The sequence below is a fragment of the Mesoplodon densirostris genome, chromosome 10, assembly GCF_025265405.1.
Source record: "Mesoplodon densirostris isolate mMesDen1 chromosome 10, mMesDen1 primary haplotype, whole genome shotgun sequence".
In the NCBI taxonomy this organism is placed as follows: domain Eukaryota; kingdom Metazoa; phylum Chordata; class Mammalia; order Artiodactyla; family Ziphiidae; genus Mesoplodon; species Mesoplodon densirostris.
Genome location: NC_082670.1, coordinates 35,884,096 through 35,908,819, shown reverse-complemented (window position 1 = coordinate 35,908,819; position 24,724 = coordinate 35,884,096). Strand labels below are relative to the sequence as shown.

Sequence of the window (24,724 nt, the reverse complement as noted above, 5' to 3'; positions counted from 1 at the left end):
TCTACATAAGTCAGTGTGTTAGACTGATGATAATAAGCAAACAATTCTAAACTTCTTTCTACAGATTGGGAAGAGCAGTTGCATTATCCATTGAGTCTGAAAATAATAAAATTACACACACACACACACACACACACACACACACACACACGGAAAATAGTTTTGAAATAGGAGATGGGAAAGCCAATTTGTTCTCTTTTTCATGATGTAAATATAGATGGGCAAAGAAAGAACTGGAATTGAATAAATCAATATGAAACCTTTTGCATTAAAGGAAAAAGTCTACTGTAGTCTAGAAGCATGTGGTCAAACCTTGGACCCATTTAGTGCAAGCAAATGTAAACAGTTGAATTCTATTTTCAAATATATACTATTTTGTTTCAAAACAGATTTCACGAATAATCCGAACATCATGTGGAAATGCATTGCTGGTGGGTGTTGGTGGTTCAGGAAAACAAAGTCTTTCAAGATTGGCTTCTTTTATAGCTGGATATCAAATATTCCAGATAACATTAACCAGGTAAGATAAAATGAAACAGACCAGTATGTTTTTTTCTATGGTTAATTTCACTGGAGTAAAATGTTTACTTAAACATTTACAACAATTCAGTGTATTTCTTTTTCAAGTAAACTTTGTATTTGAGTGTAACATACATAAAGAAATGTACACAAATCATGGGTGTCAAAAAGTAAGTACACCTATGTAGTTAGCTCACAGATAAAGAAAGAAAACATCACGAGCACCCAGAAGTACCCCTCAGGGTCCTGTCCCAGTCACTACCCCCCCAGTGGGAACAATATTCTGATTTCTAAGCCCATTGATCGATTTTGCTTATTTTGTAGCTTTATGCCAGTCAAATCACATGGGATTTACTCTTTTGTGTCCAGTTTCTGTTGCTTGCACTGTTTGTGAGATTCATCCATGATGTTACATGTAGCAGTAGTTTGTTCATTTTTATTGCTGTGGAGCCTTCCATTTTACCACATATTACCACTATTTGTTTATCCATTATACTGTTGATAAACATTTGTAGGGTTTTCTTTTTGCAAATATAGCTGTTATGAATATTTTTGTACATATCTGAGTATACTCCTAGAGATAGAAGTCCTGGGTATAATGATGCAAGGGGAGTGAGTGAGGAGACAAGACAGAGGAGGAAACCTGGAGTGGTTTCCAGAAACCCAGGAAGTAGAGAATTAGCCTGAAACTGTGGATTAAATTAAAGCATGAAAAGTGGTGACTAATGTTTCAAAACTTTCAGTGCATTGGATGGGGGCAGAAGCCACGTTGCATTAAGGAGGTGAAGAAGCAGAGATAATAAGTTTAGAAACTCCTCAAGAAGCTTAGCTATGAAAGAAAAAAGCAAGAGAGGTCAGGACCTAGAGAGGGGTGTGCTGTGACTGTGTCTATATATTGCAAAAGCAATACCTGACAGTCAGTTTAATTTTTAAAAATGAGCAAAATGGCTTTGTGACTTAACTGACTGGTCAGTGAGATGGTATCCTTAACAGCACCAGGCCACACCACCTCTGAGGAAGGATGTGGGCTGTGTTGGTCTCATAGGTGCAGCTACTTCTCAGCAAATTAACTTACCAGTTTCCCTTTTTAATGAATTCTTCCCCTTGGGAATTATTTGACAGGACATACGGTCTCTTTTTGATGGCATTCCTTTTGCCAAGGTCTACGAGGTTTTTAGCTAAAGTGCCACCCAGAAGGACTTCTAAGGCACTCCTAGTTTAAAAATAGGCATTTATTCATTTAAATATAGGTATGCTACATCATCTCTAATGCCCACAAAAACCTTTACAAATAGGTAATTATCTTCATTTTGCACATGAGGAAACAAGTTGACAAACATGAAGGAACTTTTCTAAAGCTGCAGAGCAGGGATTTGAACCCTGGTCTTTCTGGTTTCAATGCCCATAATCTTTCCACTAGACTCTATGGCTTACACAAAACTCCCTATTACCTGCACTGTGAAACCTCCTTCAAATAAGGGTGTCTTTATAATCCCTTTCATCGATCTACCCACATGGCTTTATATGCAACACTTCAGAAAATGTCTGCTTTATTTTTACACATCACATCGCTTCTGGTAGCACATTCCTTTTGCAGGAAACAGAGTAAACAAAAACAAAAACAAAAGACCAAGATCATCTCTTTTCATAATCCGTAACCACATAATTGTAATGCTTCTATTATTTATATCATATTGTATAATGCATCTTTTTCTGAAGGCTTTCTCTGAATCTAGCCATTTAGTAAGACATGCAAATTACCACTTTATGTAATTCATCATTAATTTTATTTGTAATTTATCTTATTTTCTCACCAATCTAAGCTCACCCAAATTTCAGATTAGTTTTAAATATTATACATATATTCACTTGGGCAAAAAAATCTGTTACTGAGGGCTGTCTGATTGTAGAGAATAAAAGTTCATTTCCCTGTTCCCAGTTATTGTTCCTGAGCCACTTCTGGTAAATTCCCCATTTCTCACTTCTCAAACTAAATAAAACCTATTTATGTAGAGTGGTAACATATAGCTATTTAGCTCTGTGTTTTCTAGCAGGCACTGTTACTTAGTATCTGTTGGACAGGTGCAGATTATGCTCTAATTATCATGGATTATATTGTGTTTTGAAATAAATTATGATTTTATATATATATATATTTTAATTTAAAACTTCCTGACACTTCTCTTTTTAGGTCTTATAATGTGAGTAACCTAACAGAGGATTTAAAAGCTTTGTACAAAGTTGCTGGTGCTGATGGCAAAGGCATCACTTTTATCTTTACTGACAATGAAATAAAAGATGAGGCATTTCTAGAATATCTCAACAACCTGTTATCTTCAGGGGAGGTATGTCTCTAAAGTAGAGAAAGAGCTTGTATTTTAAAAATGTAAATATGAATAGAAAAAGCAGCAACCCTTCAGAAGTGAGGCCATTTAGCACACATTTTTCATTTTAGAAATGATTAATGTATAAGGTTCAATAGATTTTTTGAAGTTTCTCTGAAATTAATGCTGTTCATCTCCAGATATTTTATATGCTTTCTTCCATTTTAAATATGGTTCCTTATTTGTCTCTTCAATCTTCAGTTGGATCCTATAATTTATTTTAGGAGAAGCAAAGTTTATCTATCTATCTATCTATCTATCTATCTAATAATCAGGAGTATAGAATGGTTGAAAGAGTTCCACTAACTGTAAGTAAGTAGATGTTTGCGTCACCACTGCTGACACCACTTATATCAGCACTTCTGTGACCACCCACATGCTGGTACTTCATCAGTAGTATGCACAGGACTCAGCATAGTTGGACTTATGGCTAAGATTTATTACAGCCACACAGTAAGGATTCACAGCTGGATCAGTAAAGAAAAAGACACATTGGGGGAGTCGGGGGAAATCCATGTGCATACTTACTATGTTCTCACTAAAGGGTCCATACAGAATGTTTTTTCTGTCCACATGAAGTGAAGTGCAGAAACACATGTGCTGTTTCTGTTTTGGGAAACCCATATGAGACTCTGAATTCAAGATCTTCTTGGGAGCTGGTTGTGTAGTCATTCTCTGCCTGGCCACAACTGCCAAAATTCCAGACTCCCAGAAGGAAAGTAGATGTTCACCATCTATCCCAATGTTTGTATAAATAGTCTAGGTACAGTGGAACAACCTTATCAATTAGTAATGGAGGAGACATTTCAAAAGCCCAGTTCCCAGATGCCAGGCAAGGGCCAGCCCTGCAAGCACACCCTTCTCAAGATCAGACCTGCCGTGTGAACTTTTCCTTTCACAGTGGTGTGTATTGATGCTTACTGGTGTATGATCTAGTTAACTACTTTGGAACCAGAGTTGAGACTGACTGTGAGTCAGAACAGAGGGCATCACTGGACATTTAAAGAGATGATTGGAATGGTAGAGGAGATGTCTTTTTGGTAATAGCTATTTGAGCCAAAGGAAACATAATTTGCTCCTGATTGAGCTGCTGAATAAAAAGTTGCACTCTTGTAATTGCTGGCAAACTAGGGATTTGATTGTGGAGATGCAGGAAAAAATATGAAAAGAGATGACATGTGAGGGGAGGGGAGGGGAAGGACCAGACTTCGGCAGTGCATTGGCTATTGGGAACTCTTAAAATACTGAACACTCTCTTGTCTATTCCTCAAAGATCTCCAGTTTGTTTGCACGGGATGAGATGGATGAAATCACCCAAGGGCTGATATCAGTGATGAAAAGGGAGCTACCTCGTCATCCTCCCACCTTTGATAATCTGTATGAATACTTCATTTCAAGATCAAGGAAGAACTTGCACGTTGTTCTCTGCTTTTCTCCAGTGAGTTTTTATTTTATTGATTTCTGTGTAGGAGGAGTTACTTCTTTGAATGTACTCAGTTCTTTGAATGTACTTTCTCTGATGAGATGATTTGTCAGAAATGAACACTTGTTACATTGAATTAAAATCAACTCTTCACTAACACCAATCTTCACTGACCAAAATCTCAGGCAAAAGTGTGAAAATTTAAAATATTCATCTTATCAGTGATTATTGCCTAGCCTACAACTTTCATTGCCTAGAGACAGAGATTATTTGATTTGTAAGGGATTTGGTGATGTAGTCTTGTTCAGCTCTACCTCCAATATAGACATACCATCTAGAATGTCCCTGATGTAGGATTGAATGTCTCTGTCTCACTGTGCTGTCCAATATAGTAACCATTAGCCATGTGTATCCATTTAAATTGTGCTCAGTTAAAATAAAAATAAAAATCCAATTTCTCAATCCCACTAGCTGCATTTCAAGTGCTCAATAGCTACCTGTGGCTAGTGGCTACCATACTGGAAAGCACATATATAGAACATTTCCATCATCACAGAAAGTTCTATTGGGCAGCTCTGCTCTTGGGGGGAAGGGGAGGTATCTCACTAACTTATAGGGCAACTTGCTTAATTTTTAGGTAGTCTGATAGCCAGAAAGGTCTTCTTTACAGACAGTGGAATTTTGTCTTTGTTTTTTCCCCTGTGATTCTTTTTTTTCCCCATTTATTTATTTATTCTTGGCTGCATTTGGCCTTCATTGCTACTGTGCCTGGGCTTTCTCTAGTTGTGGCGAGCAGGGGCTACTCTTCATTGCAGTGTGCAGGCTTCTCATTGCAGTGGCTTCTCTTATTGTGGAGTGCGGGCTCTTGGTGCCCGGGCTTCGGTAGTTGTGGCACGTGGGCTCAGGTTTTGTGGCTCGCGGGCTCTAGAGTGCAGGCTCAGTAGTTGTGATGCATGGGCTTAGTTGCTCCGTGGCATGTGGATCTTCCCAGACCAGGGCTCGAACCCATGTCCCCTGCATTGGCAGGCAGATTCTTAACCAGGAAAGTCCCTTCCCTGTGATTCTATTTGTCCTGTAAAGTGAACCTGATCCCTCTCCCATATACAGCTCTTCAGCTATTTGGAGAACGTTTTTTCAGACTCCCTAAGTCGTTCCCTTTTTAGACCAAACACTTCCTGTTTCTTCTGCTGTTCTCATGTGCCCTAGTGTCCAGGCCTTTCACGGTTCTGGTCATCTCGCTCTAGAAGAGGTCTGGTTTGTCAGTTTCCTCTTAAAAGGTAGCTCCTAGAATTGAACAGATATAGTCTTAGTATGGGGAGAGTGTGGAAATGTTACTTCCTTTCATCTGGACACTTAATTTACATATTAATGCAGCCCAAGAAGGTTCCTGAAAAAAAATTTGTTGTGTCATATGCTATTGGCTCAGAATATATAAACGTCCCTCTGGCTGACTTATAATCCTTTCGTGTTTCTAATGCTTTGTGACTTTTCTGTCGATAGGTTGGTGAGAAGTTCCGTGCCCGCTCTTTAAAATTTCCTGGCTTGATATCCGGCTGTACCATGGACTGGTTCAGTCGCTGGCCGAAGGAGGCTCTGGTTGCGGTGGCCTCCTATTTCATTTCAGGCTATAGTATCGTCTGCTCTAGTGACACCAAAAGACAAGTTGTAGAAACAATGGGCCTCTTTCACGACATGGTTTCAGAGAGCTGTGAAAGTTACTTCCAAAGGTAAGTGAAATTACATAAGCATGATAACTACAGAAACACAAAGTTCACTCCAAAGAGGAATTAAATGTAACATCCAGTAAGAGACTCGCCTTAGTGATTGAACACGAAATCCCAGCTGCACTTAGATATTTTTCCTTGCTTTGATGTTCTAGTGATTATGTATAGAAACGAGGAATAGTAAGCGAGATTTAAAAATTAACTAGTATCCATACTTAAGTATCGCTTTCCCTCCAGACCTCAAAGTAACAGATGCTTAATGAATCATTTTATTTCATTTGCTTAATTTAATTTATTTTGGAAATAACTTAAAGTAATTCATTATAAACTTTAAAATTAGTTAAAATTAGTTTAAAATTAGTTTCTTATTCAGGTGCATTATTTATTTTGATTAAAGAAGTCCACTCTTCTAAAGTTTCATTATTGCCTTATGCTAAGGGAACATTTAGGTTTTGTATTTGCATCATTTAATCTTACCCATGTTTTCATGCCAAATAATTATGAAACTAAATTTTAATTGACTGCAGAACAGTCCAGTCCCTAAAAGCAGAAATGGTGTTCATGATGTGAAAGCTGGTGTTGGCAGTTCAAGAATATAGCATTTTTTCCCAAAGTGTGATAGTCACTGCGTACTATTGCTCTGAATAAAGATAGGCCATCCTGGGTCTCTAGAACAGTGGGCTTCTTCCTTAGGGTTAATGAACAGGCTTTAGGGAGTGCAGAACCTCCCAGAAAGACTAGGCCTATTTTTCTGCATAGACAGTCTGGGTAACACTTTAATTGATTTTCCAGGGGGGCGGGGGTTCCTGTCTCACAAGTTTGTTTATCCTGTATCGTTTTCTTTATTTAAATCCATACTTGGACCATCCTCTTAAATAATTCTAGATAATCTCCCAGATTCTCTTGGTAAATCCGTGTGTATTAATCCTCTCCATTGGGAAGATTTTCTTTCTACTTAACTTGAACTCCACCCCTACTACCATCAACTGTGGAGCTACAAAAACCTACATCCTTATTTTTTTTAATTTCAGTGTATTTTCCAAAGTTTTCATATCCTCTTAGGTTGTAGAAGTTTATTCTGAAAGCAATATTTATATAATGCTTTAAAAATAGTCATATATATGCCAAAGTCCTTAAAATTATTTTTAATGTTAAAAATCTTCAGAACTCCAAAAGTGAAATTTTAATATAAAATAAATTTAATTTAATATAAAAATATAATTTTATAGTATGTGAAGATCTCTTCTTTGACTTGAGTTTCTCCTGTATAAAATTATTCCTTTTATCTATTTCTATTGTTAAATGTAATTATTATACTAAAGCCCACAGTGAGTTGAATGTTTGAATCGAGTGTGCCTGATTTCAAGGACTATCCAGAGATTTAGGGGAGAGATTGGTTTTCACCTTTGTAAGCCTACTCAGCTGGGTTTCTAGCAGAGAAGAGGTGTGTAGCAAATACCAGGTGAATGAAAACGGATCTCAGCACAAGTTCATTTCAACCACTTATCCCTAATATTTGTACAGAATTTTCAAGTTTACAAAGTGTGTTTACATAAGCTGTTTTATTTTTTGATTTTCACAAAATTCTGGGAGGTGTAGGGCAGTGATTCTTTTCTCAGTTTTCCAGATGAGGAAACAGAAGCCCAGAATGGGCATAGGGTCAAGTCAAAACATCAGTTAGAGAGATTTAGTGTTCTTTCCGCCTCACCTCTAGGTTTCCATTCACAATTCCTGCCTTTTTGCTAGTGAATCACTCTCCAGAATTACACTGATTTCACAGTGAGAACAGCGTCTCTATTGACATTTTAGGAGAGTATGTCAGAATGATAGAGGTGAAGATCTTTTTTCTTTTCTACTTTCAGATACCGCCGAAGAGCACACGTGACTCCCAAGTCTTACCTCTCATTTATAAATGGTTATAAAATCATTTATGCTGAAAAGGTGAAATATATTAATGAACAAGCTGAACGTATGAATATTGGTAAGTGGAACAGAATCTTATCTTTTAGGGCTTGTCTGATAGAGATCCCAATATTTTGTTTGGTGGAGATTGTTGTATTTGAAAACAAAATATTGATTTTCTTGTTAGTAATAGATTATTTTGAGGGATACCCTTATGGGTCTTTTGACCTGTCAAGAAACTCTGGGCAGAAAAAAATCTAAACAGAGGTGGGCTGTTTTCTGTTTTTTGTTTTTTTTTTAATGGATGTTAACTAAATTTATTGAGGTGATCATTTTGCAATACATACATATATCAAATCATTATGATGTCCACCTTAAACTAATATAAGGTTACATGATAATTAAAAAAAAGAATCTATACTCAGCCATAAAAAAGAATGAAATAATGCCTTTTGCAGCAACATGGATGGACCTAGAGACTATTATACAAAGTGAAGCAAGTCAGACAGAGAAAGAAAAATATCATATAATATCACTTACATGTGGAATCTAAAAAATGTTACAAATGAACCTATTTACAAAACAGAAACAGACTCACAGATTTAGAAAACAAGCCTATGGTCACCAAAGGGGAAAGAGATGAAGGAGAGGGATAAATTAGGAGGTTGGGATTAACATATACACATTACTAGATATAAAATAATCAACAAGGACCTACGGTATATAGCACAGGGAACTCTACTCAATACTCTGTAATAAACTTTATGGGAAAAGAATCTGCAAAAGAAGAGATATATGTATATGTATAACTAAATCACTTTGCTGTACTACTGAAACTAGCACAACACTGTAAATCAACTATACTCCAATATAAAATAAAAATTTTAAAAAAAAGAATCTGTTCTGTTTGTATATACCATGTATGTGACCACTGTGTGCACACATATACAAATGACACTGACTGTAAAGTAGTAAAACTAATTTCACCAGCTATAAGGGAAGACAGTTCTCTATATTATAGTTAACACATTTTATTTATAGCTGCTGTGATAGAGGTGGGCTGTTTTTCTTCCAGAACCATTTTATTTAACTCCTTCAACTTTGGGTCAAAGGAGTTGAATAAAACTGGGGAAAAGCCAGCTCTTGGGAACACCACAACTTCAGTTTTTGGTTTCATTACAATTTCCCTCAATTTGTGTAAACTTTGCCATGTTAATGCTTCTCAAATTTCTAACAAAGAAAAAGACAAAACTGAAACAAAAATGAACAAATAAAAACAAAAAGAGAGTTTACGTGAGCAATGATTTTATGAGTGTCTAGTATATGTAGCATAAGCAGGAAAAGTGTAAATGGGGACTGATTTTATGTCCAGAAAGCATTTGGCCCAAATAATCCAAAACACCTTAGTGCTGTCTTTTCACGTCTACACAGAACGTGGTCACAAAGTATAAAGGTCTGTGAAGTTATGGTGATGATAAGAACCCTATGAGAGGAACTTTCTTCTGGTGTCTTTCTAATGGCTCACCTTCTTGAAGCTTGTCTATATGATGCTCTAGACTCAGGGATGTGCTGAAGCTACTTGCACTGGCTCATGAGAACTGATGGTTAAGTTAGGAATTTTATGATCTGGTTGCTAACACAGGCTTTATTAAAAATTAATTAACTTACAATTAAATTAATTATGTTAAAAGTGAGGGCAATAAATACTCAAAACTCATTACTTCTTAGCTATTTTTACTTTATTTTACTTTTATTAATGTTCTTGAGGAACATTATTATTATTATTATTTCTATTTCTCTTCTATCTGTGTGGTAGAAATATTATATAATGAGAACCTCTTGGTAGCTTGAAATCAGACATGGTAGGAGTATTTACACCACAGAAACTGGAAACCATACAAATAAGTGCCCTTACCACAGACCCTGATGCTAAATGTTTACCAACACAACTAGAGCCCAGTCGGAATGTGAGAAATTTAGTTAACCAGTTATTTTTCACTAGAGCACTCAGATTCTCAGAGCCAGTTGCAGAAGTTTTAGCAGTTATTTTCATTTTTATAGCAGGGAACCACAAAAAACGTTAATATATTATCTGTCTCATTTGCCATGTCAGCTGCAATATGATTCAAAGGCAAAAAAAAATGATAGTTACAAAGCCAAGGAAAGCATAAGTTTGTCAAATAAGTTCTCTGGCTAAATTCAGCTTACTCATTATAGCAATGTGACTTACCCTTAAATGTAACTAGATGATATTCTTCAGTCAGAACTATTTTCTTCATTTCCTGATGAAACTCTCAGAAATATGGTCAGTATTGTTGCTCCTAAAATATGTATATTTTTAAAGCATTTTGTCCATAATTATTTTGTGTTTGTTATAGTACAAATTATGGTGCCTTATAAGCAGTAAATATTGAATAAATGTTTGATGAGAGGATAGTCATATACTCAGTGTATATGTGTGAATTTGTAAAGGTCTTGATAAGCTGATGGAGGCAAGTGAATCTGTTGCAAAACTCTCTCAAGATCTTGCAGTCAAGGAGAAGGAATTGGCCGTGGCATCTGTAAAAGCAGATGAAGTGAGTTGGCATTTATTTTATCCCTCCTGTGAGGAATATTTTTCCATATTAAAAAAAAGCATTGTTTAAAAACGTTATTAAAAGGTAAACAGGGTATAAGCCTACAGACTATTTCTGGTAAGATAATGTTTACAAAGACCATTAGATTTTTTTGTTTAACTTATACCAAGACATACCTAAACTATTATATCCTCTACTTGGTCGAAGACTATTTTTTTCTTCCCTGGTTCTGTCTGTCTCTCTTGTTTTCTGTCATCTGTTTAGGAAATTTCTGCTTGACTGCAAGTTATATTTGGTCTTCTCTTTAAGTTCCCTGCATGCTCTAGGTTTCTGGGATAACCCAAGTCCCATCTGAAGTTTGTGTCGAGGAAGGAAAAGGATAAAAAGAAGAGTTGGTTGAGTTTGTTTGTTTTTTTAAAGAACTCATCCCAAGTTGATAGGGATATGTGCTGCTCCTTTATCTACAATTCCTCCCCTCAGTCTCAGACCGCTTTCAGCTTCCACTCACTGAGAGAGTCTGTCATACAGAGTGAAGTAAGTCAAAAAGAGAAAGACAAATACCGTATGCTAACGCATATATATGGAATTGAAGAAAAAAAATGTCATGAAGAACCTAGGAGTAAGACAGGAATAAAGACACAGACCTACCAGAGAATGGACCTGAGGATATGGGGTGGGGGAAGGGTAAGCTGTGACAAAGCGAGAGAGTGGCATGGACATATATACACTACCAAACGTAAAAATAGATAGCTAGTGGGAAGCAGCCACATAGCACAGGGAAATCAGCTCGGTGCTTTGTGACTGCCTGGAGGGGTGGGATAGGTATGGTGGGAGGGAGGGAGATGCAAGAGGGAAGGGGTATGGGAACAGATGTATATGTATAACTGATTCACTTTGTTATAAAGCAGAAACTAACACACCATTGTAAAGCAATTATACTCCAATAAAGATGTAAAAAAAAAAAAAGAAAAGAATGGATACTTAAGTCTTGACCCTTAGCAGTTACTGAAATGAGAGAGATAGCATAGTAGAGACATTTAGCATATGACATATGGTAGGCACTTAGCACCCTGACGTATGGTAGGCACTCAATAAATATTAGCTATTTTTTTTGTTATTACATGAGGTTTAATATGACTTCTGACCTTATTCTATTGCACTGACATTAAATAGTTTTAAATTTCTAGAAATTACATAGAGTAGAAATATCATTTTTCTGAAAGCTTAAAATATTTATTTATATAGTTCACGCCTCAAAGAATCGTAGGAAATAGAAGACTGCAAGACTGCTCAAAGGAGTTACTTTAATACACCTTAAAATATAGACAACTTAGATGGGGAATAAATTTGCTCCTATTCTTGTTTAACATAATATTGAATAAATATTCTCTCACTGCTCAAATCTGTAAATCGTGCTGGAAAGGTTTCTATTTACCCTCATATGTTTCCTCAATTTAACAGGTATTAGCAGAAGTCACAGTAAGTGCTCAGGCTTCAGCCAAAGTAAAAAATGAAGTGCAGGAAGTAAAAGACAAAGCTCAAAAAATAGTGGATGAAATTGATAGTGAAAAACTAATAGCTGAGACCAAGCTCGAGGTGGCTAGACCTGCATTGGAAGAAGCAGAAGCAGCCCTGAATGTGAGCAGTGCATTGTTATCTCTCCCAACACAAGTCCTAGCAGGCACCATGTTTTGTTACATGAAATTAACTGTGGATTTTTTGTAATCAGAAAACTGAATTGAATTCTTAATGTGATTTATAATTTCTGAGTCTTGAAACAAATGTTTCTGTTGATTACATTTCCTAAGTTCTACCTTTTTTAAGTCTTTACTTCTCATAACTTATTTTCATTCTCAAATCAGCTTTCCATGAGAACCGAGGAATAATGCTAGTGATTATTGGCTTAAACTGTAGCCTAAGGGATTCAGATTATTTAGAGAGCCTTCTCAGTTCCTTCAGCATCCCAACTAGCCTATGTCTTGCAGCCTTTAACCTTTTTAAAAATCCCCTTGTGGTTCCCATTGCTCTTAGGATTAAAGTCCCGAGCTAGGTACCCACAGCTGTGAGGCAAGAAGATCTCCATTTGCCTCTCATGACCACATGATTGATGATCTGGAGTAAAATTTACTTAACTCTCTTGGGTCTCGATCAGGATTCTAATTCTTCATTGATCCTTGAAGGATCAATGTAAGCATTAAAAGTAATGAATAGTTTGCTGGGCACATAGGAAGCACTCAATAAATATTAGTGCTACTGCTGTGATAACCTGGCTCCTGTCTACCCCTTCGATTTTATCTCTTGTCATTTTGTCCCTGTACACAGTATGATCCAGCCATACAGAAACAGCTACAGGCTTCTGCAGTAATCATGGTCTGTTACCTTTAAATGGGTCTCTCCCTCTGCCAGGAATGCTTTCTATTTTTCCTAACTTTCACTAACTAGTAAGAGTCAGTCTTCAAGACCAAGCTCAGATCTCACCCCTTCCAGAAAGTTTTCAATTCTTCTGGACCTCCTTTGTTTTCCTGTAACTCCTATACTTCTATCATGGCAAATAATCCTAGTTTAGGGTAATTGTGTTTTCTCTCTCTTTTCCTTGGAGGATTCTGAGGACAGGGCTGTTTTTGGTTTGCTTTTGTTTTATATGGGAGAATGCTTGTAGTTGTTAAATAAATGAATAGATTTAGGATCATCATTTAATAAAATCATGACAATGACCAGGACACATTCTCCACCCTAACTCCTTTTGTGGGTCCTATGATAACACACAAGAGACTGATCACTGGACCAAACAAGTCTTAGGAGTTTTTTATTGATCATATGATGTCCCAGTCCTTCTTGACTTGAATGTCAGGTAATATCTTATTTCAAACCCAGCTCACAGATAGAAACTTTCAAAAATATTTTTATGAGCCATATGTTACAATAACTTTTCTTGTCTCCTTCGAATTCCTCTGCCTTCCATGGACAGGGCAGCCCTCAAAATGAAAACTGAAGGTGAGGTTTCTGATATTCAGGACCTTGCCCCTCTTTTAATATCCATATAATATAGATTCTGTGCTTTGAAGATGCAAATTATCTAAATGTTACACATTAATGATGGTTGTTGCTAACAGAGGTCTGGGGTGGTGGGCAATGAATGGTAATGATATACTAAAGCAATTCATTGAGGGCAACAGGGGAAAAAAATGAAAACAAAGAAACAGAAACCCCAATTTAAACAATGAAAGAGCCATTATCCTGGAATGCAAACCCTTGAGGAGATAATGTCAGGGATTGGGGAGAAAATATGTTTTAAAATTTTCCACTTTAATTATTTAAAAGTATGAGATTTCCACATGACTAGGAATACTACTTAACAAAAAATATTCTGATCCCTAACCCTAAATACAGACTATCAAGCCAAATGATATTGCCACAGTCAGGAAACTTGCAAAGCCCCCTCATCTTATTATGAGAATCATGGACTGTGTTCTGTTACTATTTCAAAAGAAAATTGACCCTGTCACTATGGATCCAGAAAAACCTTGCTGCAAGCCATCATGGGGAGAGTCATTAAAAGTAAGTAAAATCTATCTCTGTAAGTCCTATGAGGTGTACCAGGTGTCCACATCCCAGGATACTCAATATAGACCAGACACACTGGCAGACAATAATCAATCATTGTGTACTGAAGAGTTTTTCTTAAACCGCATCTCCAAAAATGTAAGTGGGGAAAGATTTTAAAGCTGAATGCCCTCTTTTTATAAAATCTGTCCAGAACCTGTACGTAGTATTGGCACAGTCTTGATGTCATCCCAACCCAGTCTCCAAAGGGGGGTTTGTGTGGTTGGTGGCATTTAGATGCACTCACTAGATGGGAAACTTACATTGTTTTTCTTCTTTACTCTTCACTATAGAAACGGGAAGACAACCTGCAATTTACAGCTTTAGGTTGACTACTGCCATAGTCTTGATTTGTATGTTTAGAGCAAATCAATTATTACTTCTTTGAAAAAAATTCAATTTAGAAGTACATACTAACTCAGGAAGAAAGTACACATTTTCTTCCAGAGCTTACAGGCTGTAATACTATTTTTCAGTTGATGAGTGCGACGGGATTCTTGTGGAGCCTTCAGCAGTTCCCCAAGGACACTATAAATGAAGAGACTGTTGAGTTACTACAGCCATATTTTAACATGGATGATTACACTTTTGAAAGTGCCAAAAAAGTCTGTGGGAATGTGGCTGGTCTGCTGTCTTGGACACTTGCTATGGCAACATTTTATGGTGTCAACAGAGAAGTGTTGCCTCTGAAGGTAAAAATTTCCCTTCTTCTCCCAGTAAATCAATTCTTAATAAAATCATTCATCGTTATTGCTGCCATTAAAAGACAAAGCATAATGTAGTCTAATAAAGGTAGGTTGCTCCGTTACCAAATTTTTCTTTTTCTCTGTATGTCCTCTCACAAGTTCTCATTCTTTTTATCTGTTACATGTTTCTTGGCCTTGCAGACAAGAAACCAAAATTAACTTGTTAACTTAAACTAGAAGTGAACTTATTGGGAATAATAATTGAGCTATCATGAAAGAAAACTGGCTTTAAAATTTGGAGATTAGGTTTGGAGACTGAATTTGATTACGATATTCAAAACAAAATTTATGAAAATTAAGATCAACACCTAGAAATGTTTTAAATTTCAAAGACAGGAAGAGAACCTTATAGGCATCTAAGAAACAAAGTTTAAAAGGTTGCTTACAAAAGAGGAGAGATCAGGATGTGCACAGACTTGCCACAACCCTAAATACTAGAAAATAATGGAAAACATATGCAGAGTACTGAGGAGGAAATTACTGGGGTCCAAGAATTCATTCGCTGGCCAAGCTGCCCTTAATGGGAACAAAAGACAAAAAGACATTCTTAAGGATGCGATTTAAGTATTGAGGGATAAACACACACTCTCTCTGTCTCTTTCACACACACAAACACACACCCCATCTTTTCTGGGCCAGATTGTCCTTTATGTCTGAGAGAACAGAAATACATTCTCAGGAGTGCAAAGGATTCATAAAATATATCACCCAGACATACACTACCCCCAATCCCCGCCCCCAAGTCTGTCCCATAAAGCTAAAAGGGTTGAAAGTGGTTGCTCTTTCCACTTTGTTGAAAGTGGCATGGAAAGTGGTGAGCGAGTGGGTGCCAGAGGGTTACTGTTTTCTAATAAGCCTTATAGAAATGTCTGCCTCTTTAAATTCTGCACATAGGTAGCTTTGAGAAAATTTAAAGTTTTAACAAAGGGAAATGATAAGCAAATATAGCAAATACACCCAAACAAAAAGATACCAAGAGAGAAGTGTTACTATAAATGTAGAATTCAAGGGAAAAAAAAGCACTTAGAAGAACAGTTATTTTTATTGATAAAAATTATGATCCATAGTGAGACTTAATTGTAATAATGCTTTATGCGATAAATAAAATAGCGTCAAGTTACATAAGGCAAAATCCATTAGTAGTTTAAGTGGAGTCTTTTAGCAAAAAAGAAAATCCTGTAATTTGATATTGTGGAATATGCTATCAATCCACAACAGATCTGGTAGGCAGAGGGCCAGCTTTAGAAGGGACCGTGCTTGGCTTAATGCTCTGCTATCACCCTCTTAATTTTTAAACAAGGGGTTCTGCATTTTCATTTTGTACTTTTATGTAGCCAGTCCTGAGCAGGCATAAATTAATAATTATATAGAGATTTTACACTATATTATTTTTAAGGTTGAATAGCTACATTGAGCTTTCTTCATATGAACAAAGAACATCAAATTATTTCCAGTGTCCAAGAAACATTTACAAAAATTGATGATATTCTATTCTAGAAGACTTTGATTCAATGCCCAAAAGCAAAAATTTCTGAGACCTCATTCTCTGACTATAACAATAAAAATAAAATGCTTATTTTTTTAAAAAAAGCTAGTCACTTCTATTTAGAAAATGATGACAAAAAGCTAGTTACCAAAGCTTTTGTGATGCGGCCAAAATGCTACCTTCTTAGCCTTTAAGTGAATCAAAGAAACTAAACACTCCAGTATATATATACTCACTTATAAGTATAGACACACACACAGACAATTTAAGGAAAGTAGAAAGAGCTAATAAAAATAACATTAAAAATTAGAAAAAAGTAGTAAAATTAAAGAATTGGTGCTTTGCAAAATATATATATATATGAGATATGTAATGAATATAAAAGATAAATCCATATAATTACAGATTATAGATTTAAATAACTAAAAAGCAGAATCTAAAGTTATTTGTAAATATATTAGAAAATCTAAATGAACTTAAAATTTCCTAAGAAAAATAGCTAATTTCAAAAAACCAAATACTGGGCCTCCCTGGTGGCGCAGTGGTTGAGAGTCCGCCTGCCGATGCAGGGGACGCGGGTTCGTGCCCCGATCCCGGAGGATCCCACATGCCGCGGAGCGGCTGGGCCCACGAGCCATGGCCGCGGGGCCTGTGTGTCCGGAGCCTGTGCTCCGCAGCGGGAGAGGCCACAGCAGTGAGAGGCCCGCATACAGCAAAAAAAAAACAAAAAAAAAAAAACCCAAATACTGAGAAAGAAAATAAGAAAGTTACAAAGGAACTTCAACCCCAGAAGGCTCTAGGGCTATATTACTTTACTGATTAATTACTTTAAATTTATAAGAAACATAATTATCATGCTATAGGACTTAGAGAAAGAGGAAAAACTACTATTATAGTAATTTCACTTCAAAAAATCTTTACCAAAAAAACAATCCTAACTATTTATATACCCAATAGTATTCATCACAGCATTATTTATAATAGTTTAAAATGGGCAGAAGACTTCCCAGGTGGCACAGTGGTTAAGAATCCATCTGCCAATGAAGGGGACCCAGGTTCGAGCCCTGGTCTGGGAAGATCCCACATACCGTGGAGCAACTAAGCCCATGTGCTACAACTACTGAGTCTGCGTGCTGCAACTACTGAAGCTTAGAGCCTGTGCTCTGCAACAAGAGAAACCACCACAGTGAGAAGTCCACGCACCACAACGAAGAGTAGCCCCCACTCGCCGCAACTAGAGAAAGCCTGCATGCAGCAACGAAGACCCAATGCAACCAAAAATAAATTTTAAAAAATAATAATAAAAAAATGGGGAGGAGGGGAGAAAGACATGTTTAAAAGTAAGACAAAAGTTAAGTAAATTATGATATATCCAAGTTGTGGGATATTATGCAGCCATATAACTAATGTTCATGAAAAAGTGTTTAAGGATGTGAGGAAATTATATTACTCTAAGTGAAAAAAAAATGCTAGTTATCCACTTCTTGACACAATACTCACAGACTATTTCTGGGTAAAATCATGAGTAATTTTTTTTTCTCCTTCCCATACATTTCTGCGATTTCCATATTGAACAGTAATAATTAAAAGGAAAAAAATGAACTTTAATGAAATTTCTCTGCTTCCCCAGCTGAAGACAATGAAACAGATGACTTCCAAATAGGGTAAAAATTATGTAGTAACTTATGCTATTATTTACCAATTAAAAGCACGAATGTTTTGTAGCACTAATACACCTCTACACTAATCACATCTTCTTCCTTTTAAGGCTAACTTGGCCAAGCAGGAGGGCCGTTTAGCAGTTGCCAACGCTGAACTGGGGAAGGCCCAGGCACTGCTGGATGAGAAGCAAGCTGAGCTGGATAAAGTGCAAGCCAAATTTGATGCTGCAATGAATGAGAAAATGGTGAGATTAAATACACAGAAATTACTAATATGACGTACTGAAATGTTACACAAGTATGTGTTGTGTTTAGAAATCAGGCAAATGTTTACACTGAAAAAAATTTACCTGAATGCCCTTACTCACTGGCTATGTCTACTTATTTTGGATCTTTAACACTCCACATTCTTTTTTCTATTTTTAGTAATTATTTTCTATAAGAAGAAGCTGTGATGTCATACCTAAGAGTACTGACTTTGGAGTCGGAAAACTAGGTTTGATATCCAGTTCAGTCACTTATGAATTGTGCAGTTGGGGGTGATTGACTAACTTTATCTGTTAAATACAGATAAAGCTACAACCTTATGGTATAGGTTGTAAGCAGTGGTGGTCTGGTAAACGTTCAATGATCAGCTTGTCGGGGCGGAGGCTAGGGGGAGAAGAAAGCCTTGATTTGCAGTGTTTGCTGATTTCTGTGGTCTAGGTACCCCCTGCCACTGTCCATTTTAAGTCATCAATGTGACAAGACAACGCATGTATGGGAAAAGATGCAGCATGCCATTATATACTATTTCCACCATGCAGATGCAATGAACTTAACCTTAAGAGTATAGATAATATGAAAATGTAGTAAATAACTAGGAATTGATGAATTTTGGTTATTTATTACCTTTAACATAAGTTTATGTAATTTAGTTGTGAGCTATATAATTTAATACTGTAATTTAATTTTTAATAATGGCTGTGTTTAACACCAGCTCACAAATTTTCTGAAAAATGTAACAACTGACTCTTTTGAGCTGATACAAGCTGGCTTCAGCATACTACTGTCATGTAGGATTTTTCTGGGGAAAAAAATCCTTTGTAAACTGCATAGAACTCAGAATTATTATTAAATCCAAGAAAAAGGTACATTTATTGTTTTGAGAATATTTAATAGAAATACTATTTAAGTTATGTGATTTGGATTCTCTCTTACAAAATGGCTCTTCTTGAAATTTCATAAGGTAAAATAACTATATTATGAATGAATTACAAGAATTTAATATGTAAAATTTTACTGACACTATATTTTTAGATTATATTTATTTTGCAAATTAAGAAATCCCTTCATGTATTTTTATGTGTGAATATAAGGGATGTTTGATTAAACAATTTAAGAAGCTCTTTGAGACATTCTCCCTGTATGAATGTAGGATTTGCTTAATGATGCTGACATGTGCCGGAAAAAGATGCAGGCAGCTTCCACCCTCATCGATGGACTGAGTGGAGAAAAAGTCCGATGGACTCAGCAAAGCAAAGAGTTCAAAGCTCAGATGAATAGGTATAAATTTTGGTCTTTGATATAGTTGCTTTCCTTCTTAGTCATCACCCCAAAGGCCACCTCTTTGTGGCATGGGGGAACATAAAGTCTCATTCCTTGTAGTGCTTTTCTCCTCTGTTTCCATATCCCCATCTCAGAATCCCATCATCTAAGGAAGTGCTTAGAGCTTGAGTCCCACACTCTCAGTAAAATGGAGAAGGAAGAAAACTTGGTGAAACATTTTTAACCTCAATTTTGGTTCAGCAATGTGGGCTTTCGGTGTGAGAATGCTTCTAGTATTGTCTGGATTTGCCAGAACAATCTAGTTACTAGTTCCAGTTCTATACTGTTCACCTCAAGGATTTTGAACGTGTGGATCAACAGTTTGTTCTAAATGGAAAGGTATCTTGGGCTGGTGTCTTCTGAAAACTGAAAGAGAGGGAATGAGAGAGGCGTAGGAGAATGGCAAAAAAAAAAAAATGAGGATGAAGAAGAAGTAGTGGTTAAATCAAGATTGAATCTGAATAAGACTAGGGCATGGGATGGGAAAAGGATGCTTTCCTCATCTGGAAGTCAAGCTTCAGGACCTGTAGGCTTCAGAAAGGAGCCTTCTTTCTTGCTCCCTGACTTACTCCGAATGAGGCCACCCCTACCCTGTTTTGAGCCTTTAGGCTCCTTTTTGCATGGTCTCTCCATGTCTGGCTGCCAAGTGTTAAGCTGGGAGCAAAGAAGGACTTCATCTAGTAACAAAACTGCCTGGTGGCCTTTCAAACTCCTTACTGGGAGAACTTAAAATGTGTTAGTGATTCACTTTGTTTTTTCTTAACAGACTTGTAGGTGATATTCTGCTGTGCACTGGATTCCTTTCCTATCTTGGTCCTTTCAATCAGATATTTAGGAACTATTTGCTTAAAGATCAATGGGAGGCAGAGTTGAAAGCACGGAAGATTCCTTTCACTGAAAATCTGAATCTTATTTCAATGTTGGTGGATCCTCCAACAGTAAGTGTTACTTTCCTTACAGCATTATTTGAATTTCATTTTATTTCCTACTCACTAAGAAATTAAGGTACACCTAGTTTTTTCTTTTTGAATTTAATTGAAAAGATTGTTTTGAAAATGCTAAAGTGTTACAAAATTTTTTTTCTTTGTGATACAAAAGTTCCTTTGCATTTTAAGAAATCTTGCTTTCAAATTAATACCAATTGCACTGCTATGAGTGAAAAGATCATTTGTGAGTTATAGGCTTGCTAATACTGAGCTCTTCTAATAACCCTCCATTATTTACACCAGTCCCATTAAATCACATTTTCTTACAAACATTCTAGGAAAATGTAGGTGTTAGCTGGCCATAAGTACCGGTATTAACTTTCTTTTGATCATTAACCATCTTTTTATAATGTCCAGCAGTATAATAAAATAGCATGATCTGACATCACTGAGTAATATCATGCACTGCTGTACTAACCTTCCTTGCTGGGAATTTGATGCCACTGTCAATTTTTAGTATACTTTACAGAGCTCCTGTGGTTTGAAATGCTTTCCAGGCAATCTGTATTCATGAGCTGCTTTTTGATTTGTAAATATGTTCCCCAGTTGCAGTTTCCCTAGGAAAGCCAAACTATTAATTTCAAGTTACCGCTATTTAAAAGTCAAAAACTAATATTTTTCAATTCAAACAGTGTTCAACTGGTCCTTACAGGGAAGAGTAATGTATTGGAGACGCACTGGGCACAGGTGAGGTGAAGTGGGCCAGGATATTCTTTGTCGATTGTGGCCTTTGGTGGAGCTGGGATAATTTAACGAAGGTGGAGGCTGGTTGGCTCATTGGATCTTGGATGATTTTGTTGACCACGTGGAGCCAGACTGGCAATTCCCTCTTGATTTTGAAAGGAAATATTAAGAAAAACATCATTAATGAGTTCCTACCAATATAATATTTCATCTCCCCTAATTTCTCTGCCTCCAGCTATGCAATGTCCCTTCCCCCATGTAAGCAGAACCAGAGGGCAGGAAAGGGAAGTTTCAGAGACTTAACCCTTAGGGCTTACCTACTCTGAGGTCTCAGAATATTCATTATCTCTGCCACCTCCAGCCCATCTGGATCCCACCACCCGCCCAGTCTCACCATATTTCAAGTCCCTGCTGTTCTCTGAATGTTCAGCAACCATGCTTCAGAATCCCCAAATCAGGTTTAATATGCAATCAATTTACAATATTTCCTCATAAGTATGAAAACACAATATAAAGGATTAAACCTAGTCTTGGGTTACTAGAGAAAGGATTTATTAGATGATAAATCTGTTTCTTTTAATTTGATGTTGTTTGGTTCACGTTTACGAGTTTGGATTTTTTTCTAGGTACTTGTTCCATAGTCTCAATGGGAAAAATATGTCCAAATTTTAAATTCTTTTATATCGTGGCACTGTTAATCACTAATGAAAGCCTTCCTGTGTTCCTTTGAATGGCCACTTCTATTTCCTCTTATTCAGATTGGTGAGTGGGGGCTGCAGGGATTACCAGGAGATGACCTCTCCATTCAGAACGGCATCATTGTGACAAAGGCCACCAGATACCCACTCCTCATAGACCCACAAACTCAAGGCAAAACTTGGATTAAATCAAAGGAAAAAGAAAATGACTTGCAGGTATGTACCATTTGGTGCATGGGAAAGTAATCTTGAAATCATGGCGTTTTCCCACAATTTCAGTTGAATCTGTCAGTCATAATGTTGTCATCTCTATGATGACAATTGTTTGCTACTTTACAGCCTTGAGCTTTGTAACAGTGATTTGGGACAAATGCTCTGATTATTTTCTCTTTTGTGCTCTCTCTTGATCTCACTCTCCTTCTCTCTGCCCATTCTCTGGCTTAATTGCTTTTGCCAGTGTTGGATGTGGCCTTTATTCTGGGCCTTGAGTTTGGGCTTATAAGAAAATGACAAAAATAAGACTTGGGATTCCTCAGTTTAAGGCCATTTGCTCCAACCTAGCTCAGCCACTTGGTAGTACCACATAGCATGCTAGAGTCCATTATTGGAGTTGGATTCTACCAAGGTGTTAATCCTAAGGTAGAGGTAGACAAAGGCAGGACTCCAACATTCCTGGCTCCTTTGGAGATCTTGTTACATTGATGTTTCAATTCAGTATTACAATATGGACTATTCATTGTTTCCTCGACACTGTTCCCAGTTCCAAGCCTTCTGGATGCATAGTTTTGCTTGTACTATGTCTGCTAACCAGAATGTCTTCTCCACCCAACTGCCCACTTTACTTACATCCCAGATAAAAATCTTAAACATTATTCAAAGTCCACATCCAATGCTACTTTTACCCAAACTTGCCTGAGTCCCCAGCTTAATATAGCCTGTCCTGACTCCTCACGCATCTTGTATTTCTGTTATGGACTAGGACCCTGCCTTAAATTATTGTTCTTTGCACGTTTGTCTTTTATCTCTAATGTACCATAAACTTTTTGTTAGCAAGGCTTATGGTTTTACACCATCTTTATATTTTCTGCACAGCTCTTTATATAGGGTAGTAATTCTGATATTTATTGAATTAAATGAATTAATCAAAGTGTGTCATCATTACAGGAAAACAAACAAACAAACCCAGAAAAATCATGTGGTCATCTTGATAAATGCAGAAGAAGCAGTTGGTAAAACTTAACAGCTATTCATGATAAAACTTCCAGCAAACTAAGATTAGGAGAGATCTTCCTTAATCAGATAAAGGGTATTTACAAAAAGCCTACAAGAAACACCATATTTAATGGTGAAACATTGAAAGATTTCCTTCTGAGATCAGGGCTTTGCAGGCACGTGGACACTGTCTAGCACTCTGGATCACCTCAAGATACTCCCACCTCATTAAGACTCCAGTCTATGTTTACTTAGAAAACCCAGAAAAATCCTGGGAAGTGAGCATAAGTGGAAGGGAAGAGTTAAGGGAAAGGGAGTTGATGAGAACGCAGTTCCTGAGGAGCTGTACACACAGAAGTGCATGAGTGGCATTCCTGCTCCTGAACCTAGCTCCCTGGATCCAGCTCAGCTATAACTTGTCCCTTGCTCCCTTCTTCACTCCTCTTGTCTCCCTTGGCTGTTGATCTCCCTGCTCATCTTATTCTTATTTTTCCTGATTGTGTCTTTATCTCTCCATTTCGGCATTAAACTCATTGATAGCCTTCAGTCATGTCCTTCCTGATGCAACCCTGTCCCAAGAAGCTTCTTGAGGAAGTAACAGAAATATGCCAGAGACACTTCCTTATTTTAAAAACCATCAACTGCTAGAATGTAAGCAAATTGAACTGCATCCTTTTTACTCAGAAAACATTATTTTTCTGAATATGTGGATAAGCACATGCACAAACACAAATAAAAGAAAACAAAATGAAACAAAACTATTATTTCTGTGCTTGGGAAGGAAGGCAAAATGAAAAATGAAACACTTTATAAATGAAAAACCAAACATATTTTATATGTCCAGGGCTGCATGAAGGCCATCTTCAATGCCATCTCCAGCACCTACAGCTCTAACCTCTGGAAAGAGAATGTATTCACTTAATTCCCCTATAAAGAATTCACTGACTACTTTGTAAAGCCTGAATGCCAGAGTATCCGTGCAGGAAATACAGGCTCTTGTGGTGGCTACCACAAGCATTCCTCCATGAGAAAAATCAAGTGAATTAAACCTGAAATTATGACTCTAAGATATTATTTCAAGTTTACAAAAGATATTGAAGGTGGATAAAGGTAATCTTTAATAAATTGACAATTTGAAAATTATTTTTTTACTTGGTGTATTAGAGTTTTCCAGAGAAGCAGAACTGAAAGGATATCTAGGTATAGATATATAGAAAGAGTTTTATTATAAGGGATTGGCTTATGGGATTATGGAGTCTGAGAAGTCCTAGATCTGCTATCTACAAGCTAGAGCCCCAGGAAAGCCAGTGGTGTCATTCCAGTCCAAACCCTAGAAGGCCTGAGAACCATGGGAGTCAATGGTGTAAGCCTCAGTCCGAGTCTGAAGTCCCAAGGGCAGGAGAAGATGGATGTCCCAACCTAAGCAGAGAGCAAATTGGCCCTTCCTCCACCTTTTTGTTCTATTCAGGCCCTTAATGGGTTGGATGATGCCCACCTACATGGATGGGGGCCATCTTCTTTTCTTAGTCTACT

General features: G+C 36.9%; 1 protein-coding gene across 1 annotated transcript in view; it reads left to right on the top strand.

Moving 5' to 3' along the window:
* The window catches only part of DNAH8 (dynein axonemal heavy chain 8), a 337,542-nt gene that overhangs the window by 199,682 nt on the left and 113,136 nt on the right, over positions 1-24,724 (top strand). The window contains exons 62-74 of the mRNA XM_060111640.1: positions 390-520; positions 2,711-2,864; positions 4,177-4,341; positions 5,827-6,053; positions 7,913-8,031; positions 10,425-10,528; positions 11,990-12,166; positions 13,919-14,086; positions 14,608-14,823; positions 18,132-18,269; positions 19,442-19,569; positions 20,378-20,549; positions 22,040-22,195. Of these exons, the coding sequence (XP_059967623.1) occupies positions 390-520; positions 2,711-2,864; positions 4,177-4,341; positions 5,827-6,053; positions 7,913-8,031; positions 10,425-10,528; positions 11,990-12,166; positions 13,919-14,086; positions 14,608-14,823; positions 18,132-18,269; positions 19,442-19,569; positions 20,378-20,549; positions 22,040-22,195 (2,055 nt within the window). The remainder of the gene's footprint in view (positions 1-389; positions 521-2,710; positions 2,865-4,176; positions 4,342-5,826; positions 6,054-7,912; positions 8,032-10,424; positions 10,529-11,989; positions 12,167-13,918; positions 14,087-14,607; positions 14,824-18,131; positions 18,270-19,441; positions 19,570-20,377; positions 20,550-22,039; positions 22,196-24,724) is intronic.